The 5,952-nt window shown below is 64.6% G+C and overlaps 1 protein-coding gene across 1 annotated transcript; it reads right to left on the minus strand.

Moving 5' to 3' along the window:
- Positions 1–888: 888 nt before the first annotated feature.
- Positions 889–4,578, minus strand: IRGC (immunity related GTPase cinema). The gene is made up of 2 exons (XM_070062135.1): positions 4,449–4,578; positions 889–2,451 (listed from the first exon to the last, which is right to left on the minus strand). Exon 2 carries the CDS (start codon positions 2,359–2,361, stop codon positions 967–969), a length of 1,395 nt encoding a protein of 464 aa, XP_069918236.1. The 5' UTR covers positions 2,362–2,451; positions 4,449–4,578; the 3' UTR covers positions 889–966.
- Positions 4,579–5,952: the final 1,374 nt, after the last annotated feature.

Below are 5,952 nucleotides of genomic sequence, written 5' to 3' on the forward strand. Positions count from 1 at the left end.
GTTTGCTTTGGGACAGGCATGAGGGCATCAGAATGGCTTTGGCCACCTCCTGCCTCCAGAGCCAAGCACATGTTCTGTGTTCTGCCCTGGACAGAACCCTCGCCCTTCGGGGTGCCCACATGCAGCCTGTCACCCACAGCCACCAGCGACACTCGGCGACCCTGACACACGGTTGCCCTCCCTCAGACACTCCACCCCCGGCTGTGTGTCCCACATAGTCCTAGCACTCACACAGGTGCACCTGACTGGCCACACACAGACTCAGCCAACAGCTCTCGGGCTTAGGCACCGGCATCGCAATCGTGGGCACCCCAGAAATCTCTCCGCTGCACACGTCCCTACTCAGCAGACACCCCCGGCTTCTGCCCCGAGACTCGCTCTAGGCCAGGGAGTGGAACCCCCAGCCCCTCCCCTCCCGACACTGTGAACCCCCTCCGTTTGCCCTCTCCCCACGCCACTCCCACTCTGCTTCCCCACCCTCCCCAGAGCCGGCCGATCCCCCCACTCCCTGCCGCCCCTCCCAGGCAGTGGGGCTGGCCTGGGTGGCCTGCTCTCCCCCACCTAACTCATTGCCGGGGTGCCACTGTGCCAATCGCAGGTGCCGGCTAACTGCCTCTCCAGAGGTGACCTTTGGGGACACTGGGTTCTCAGGAAGGGACGTGAGACTGAAGCTGCGTCTGCCACCCACGGAGCCTGACCGGTGGCTCCTGTCATGTCCAGGCTGTGCCCCCTCGGCCACTGGGACAAGGGACACCCCCCCAAGGAGCCCTGGGCCCCTTTCCCCGGGGGGCCAACTCCCCTCCCCTCTCGGGATGGCCCCTCCCTGCGGGCCCACCTGCCTCCCTCCACACCGGACGCACCCTGGGGCCCCAGCAACTGCAGCTCTGGTTTAACCACATCGGCCTTTTTTGTTTGCCGCTTGCGCTAAGGCTCGGTTTGTGGGTGAGTGGGGGCGGGGCCGCACTTCTACTTCTCCTCTGACAAATCGCGCTTCTTCCAGCTGTCCAGGATGTACTTGAGCAGGAGGCCCAGCTTGCGGCGGGTGGAGAGCGGGGCTTCCTCGCAGCCCCCCTCCCCGGAGCCCCTCTTCTCCACGCCGCTGTCGCCCGCCGCCTCCAGGCTGACCTCGGCCTGCGGCTCGTCCTCCTCCAGGGCCTTGATGCGCACGCGCTGCGCGTCCTCGGCCATCTCGTTGAGACAGCCCTGCAGCATGGTGTAGACGGTGCCGAAGCTGATGCCGCCGGCCACCAGCGTGCCGAACACCGGGATGCCCTTCTCAAAGGCGCGGGCCACGCGCATGGCGCCGTCCGACGACTGCGAGTAGAGCCGCAGCACCGTCTCGGGCGAGACCTCGTTGGCCAGCGGGGAGCGGATGACCGAGCGCAGGTCGCCCGCCTGCTTGCCCACCTGCTCGGCCAGCTTGGCCAGCGAGTCGTCGTCCAGGCCGAAGCTGCGGTGGTAGCCACGCAGCGAGCGCACGAGCAGGGCGTCGTCGTAGGCGGCCGCCAGCCCGGGCACGGGCAGGGCCTGGATGACGCCGGACACCAGCGCCGTCTTGAGCACCTGCTCCTGCAGCATGTCCTTCTTCTTCTGCAGGGCCTCCAGCGAGATGTCCGGCAGCGACAGCAGCCCCGCATGGCGCCGGTGGGCGGGCAGGTCGTGCTCCCAGGTGGACACGAGCATCGGGAAGTCGTAGCGCGTGGGCGACAGGTTGGACACGAGGAAGATGCGCGGGTCGCTGATGCCGGAGGCGCGCAGCCGCTCGGCGCAGTGCTCTCGGATCTCCTGCAGGACGGCCACCTCGCTGAAGCCCGAGGGCCGCTGCGTGCGCGTGGCCGCCAGGTCCTCGTCCACCTTGGTGCGCACGAAGTAGAACTTCTTGCCCTGGCGCAGGATCTCGGCGGCCAGGCGGGTCTCCACGGCCCCGCAGCGGCGGGGCGAGACCAGCAGGAAGAAGTCGTAGCGGCCGAAGTCCACCTGCTTCAGGTACTTGTCGGCCGGGCAGCCCGGAGAGCCGGCCCCCGGCAGGTCCCACAGGGTCACGTCGGGAAACTGTGGGTGCGGGTAAGGGGACGGCTGCATCGTGGTCTCCACGACGCCCGTGAGCGCCGCGCCGGGGTCCTCGGCCCCCAGGCCGCGCAGGGCGTTGATGAGGGAGGACTTGCCGGCCCCGGACTCGCCCGTGACGCCCACCTCCAGGCGCGTGCTCTCCGAGGAGGCCAGCAGCTCCCGGAGGCGCGAGGCGGCCTGCGGGATGTCGCCCGACTCGAAGGCTGTCCTCAGGGCCTCCAGCTCTTCCTTGGCCATGAGGATGGTGGTCTCCTCCTCCCCAGCCACCGCGGGCAACTTGGAAGCGGCCATGGTGCCGGCTGGTTCAGAGCGTGGCAGCAGGGGGGACCCGTGTCCTGGGCGTCTGCAGAGGAGACGGGGAGCCGTTCACAGCTCCTGGGCCTTGGCGCGGGGCAGGGGCAGGGGGGTGGGGTGGGGGAGAGAGAGAGAACGGGGTGAGGCCAGGCCCTTGCCACCCCGGCAGCTCTCTCTTCCTCAAGGACCCCGGGGTGCATTTTGGGTACCAGGCAGGGGTCTCATTCGCATCCCATCTCTGCCACCAACGCGCTGTGTGACCCAAGCCAAATAAAGCACCTCTCTGGGCAGTGGGTATGATGAGGGAGCTGCACCCCCCCAGGGGAGGCGCTGTTAGGGTCCTGGGGGTGAATTGGGGGGGGGCTCATCGTGTGGGCTGCACGCCCTTCGTGCTGACCCTGAAACTCTGCAGTGTCTGGAGCAGGGGCCCTGCCCATGACAGACGCAAGCCTGCGCAGGACCGGGGTGCTGTTATGTAGGTTATGCCAAGGGGCAGGGAAGGGGGCCTGGGGTCACACCCCGGCTCCTCCGCACTCGCTGAGTCCCTTATCTCTGCCTCGACTTCCCACTCTCTACAGCGAGGACAGTGGACAAAGGACAGGGGCTCTAACAGCAGCAGGGGCCGGCGCTGTGGCTGTGGCGTAGCGAGTGAAGTTGCCACCCATGTGAGCGCCGGTTCAAGTCCCGGCTGCTCCGCTTCCCGTCCAGCTCGCTGCTAATGCGCCTGGGAAAGCAGTGGAGGATGGCCCAAGTGCTGGGGCCCTGCACCCGCGTGGGAGACCCAGAAGAAGCTGCTGGCTTTGGCCTGGCCCACCCCAGAAGTTGCAGGCATTTCGGGAGTGAACCAGCGGATGGAAGACCTCTCTCTCTGTCTCTCTGTAGCTGTGTTTCAAGTAAATAGGAAAGGAAAGGAGAGGAGAGGAGAGGGGAGGGGAGGGGAGGGGAGGGGAGGGGAGGGGAGGGGAGGGGAGGGGAGGGGAGGAGAGGAGGAAAGAAAGAGAGAGAGAGAGAGAGAGAGAGAGAGAAAGAAAGAGAGAGAGAGAGAGAGAGAGAGAGAGAGAGAGAGAGAGAAAGAAAGAAAGAAAGAAAGAAAGAAAGAAAGAAAGAAAGAAAGAAAGAAAGAAAGAAAGAAAGAAACTCACTCCTAACAGCAGCGAACCACCCGGGATGCTCAGCCCTGAGAGCGTGCTTGGCACAGTGCCCGGCCCCGAGCGTCCCCAGTAGCCCAAGCTGGGCGCCTCTGAGCACCTCCCTGCCCTCTCTGAGCCCCGCGGCCTCCTCCTACCTGCTGGATAACCTGTGCACCTGGCAGGGCTGCTGGGGGAGCAGGATCACCCCTTCCCGCCCCGCCCCCTGCCCCAAGCCCCTGGGTCACTGGGAAGAACCTGCCCCCAGCCCATAGAACCCAAGGTCAATGGGAAGACTTTGTCAGGTTCACCGGGGCATGGAGCATTTGCCAGGCCCTTGCCCTGGCCCCACCCCCAGCCTCAGTTTCCCCTCCTATCTCCTGGAGCCCCAGTCCTGATGGCCTTGGCACAGATCCCTCCCTCCCTCCTCACCCCACCCCAGAGCTCCCTGGCCCTCCCTCCTCTCAGGCCTGGCCCGCTGCTTCAAGAATTCTCCAGACCCTGCAGACAGCCCTGGGAGAGAGGCATGCATGGCTGGAATCTCTGCCCAAACCCCCCCTCCCCCAAGCTCATAAGAGACAGGCGACATCTCAGACCCACGGCCCTGGGCTCCTTCACCGTACTGAAGAGCCGTGCCAAACGTCCCCGCCTCCCTGGGCCGCCCTGCCCCTCCTCCTCCCCTCCTACCCACTCTCTGCTGACCTTTGCCCTCATCCCCCACCAGTCCCATGCGAGCCCTGCTCCTTCCCAGTCCCCCTCCCCCACCCATCTTACAAGATATCCTCAGGAACAGAGGGTGGGAGCCTGGGGCGGTTGGGAGCAAGGGGCAGACAAGTCCATGACCTTGAAGGTGGGATTAGGGCCGAGGGGCTCCGGATTGGGATTGGAAGCCACTGCCTCTGCACCCCCACCCCAGGGTTCCGCGGGAGGGCTGTGCGGGAAGGGGAGGGGGCTCACCTGCCCTGCAGGCTCTTCCTCTCCCCTCACACTCTCCCTGCTGGTGGGGTCTCTGTTCCTGATAGCCCAAGCTCAGACCCTGTTGCTAGGACCCATTATCGTAGCAAGCAGCAGCTTATTGGTCAGCCGGGCCTGGTGCAACAATGGGACGGTGATGTCAGGGGGTGGGGCCCCCAGGGGGCGGGGACCTCCCCCCCAGCTGCTCCTGGGGCCACGGTTGGCTCTCCCTGGGCCCCTAGGAGGCCCTGAATACGTCTGAGTGCAAAACCCTCCATGACCTTCACCCCAGGACCAAGCCCAGGCTTCCACAGCCTGGCACCCGAGGGCCTGCCCTGCTCGCCACTCCACCCCCGCCGGGGGACCCTCAGTTCCCTGCCCTGTCCCCTCCTGACCCACCTCCCACGACATTGCACTTGCTTGGAGGGTCGCGTGTGGGCTGGCCCCCGCTGGCGGGGGCGAGAGGACACGGAAGGAGAGACTGGCTTCGAAGCCACCCTCACACTCCCTTGTTTGGCCCTGGCCAGGGCTCGAGGCCCACGGTGACAGCCCCGAGCCTGAAGCGCTGTCCAGATGCCCTGTGCTCTGACCTCTTCCCTCCGGGGAACGTGACCTTCCTGCCATCCCCAGCACCGGTGGCTCGGAGAACTGGGCTCCTGCACACACCTGGGAGACATTTGGAGAGTGAAGCAGGTGCTGGAAGTTCTCTCAAATTAAAAAATAATAACACTAAAAAGAAAAAAAAAAAGTGTTGATGACAAAGAGGGAAATGGAAATGGAGAGCCCTGAAGGAGAGGGAGGCAGGGAGAGGCCCTGAGGAGGGCGGGGTAGGGTAGAGAAGGGAAAGGCAGGCAGGAGGCAGAGAGCCCGGGGTGCAGCCCATGGGACCAGCAGGTCCAGAGCCAGAAAGAGGGAAGCTGAGACTCGCGCAGGCGCAGGCGGGCAGCAGGAGGTCCAGAGCCCAGGACGCCCGAAGCCCGGCCCCGGGGACACCCAGACTCTGGCAGCTCCCTCTCTTTTTTTATTATTTTTTAAAGATTCATTTATTTATCTGATAGGCAGAGTTACACAGAGAGATGAGAGGCAGAGAGAGAGAGAGAGAGAGAGAGAGAGAGAGAGGTCTGTCATCCGCTGGTTCACTCCCCAGATGGCTGCAATGGCTGGAGCTGCGCCAATCCAAAGCCAGGAGCCAGGTGCTTCTCCTGGTCTCCCATGCGGGTGCAGGGCCCAAGCACTTGGGCCATCCTCCACTGCTTTCCCAGCCACAGCAGAGAGCTGGATTGGAAGTGGAGCAGCCAGGGCTCGAACCGGTGCCCATATGGGAAGCTGACATTGCAGACCAGGGCGTTAACCTCCTGTGCCACAGTGCCGGTCCCAGCTCCGTCTTATTTAAAAGGCAGAGAGAGAGACAAAGACAGAGAGAGTGCGTGCTTCCATCTGCTGGTTCACTTCCCAAATGCCTGCGACAGCCAGGGCTGGGCCAGGCTGAGTCCAGGACCTGGGAACT

This window comes from Oryctolagus cuniculus, chromosome 18, assembly GCF_964237555.1.
Source record: "Oryctolagus cuniculus chromosome 18, mOryCun1.1, whole genome shotgun sequence".
NCBI classification, from domain to species: Eukaryota; Metazoa; Chordata; class Mammalia; order Lagomorpha; family Leporidae; genus Oryctolagus; species Oryctolagus cuniculus.

What these genes read in the sequence shown, in the direction of transcription:
- IRGC (XM_070062135.1), bottom strand. Translation starts at nt 2,361, where the DNA reads ATGGCCGCTTCCAAGTTGCCCGCGGTGGCTGGGGAGGAGGAGACCACC.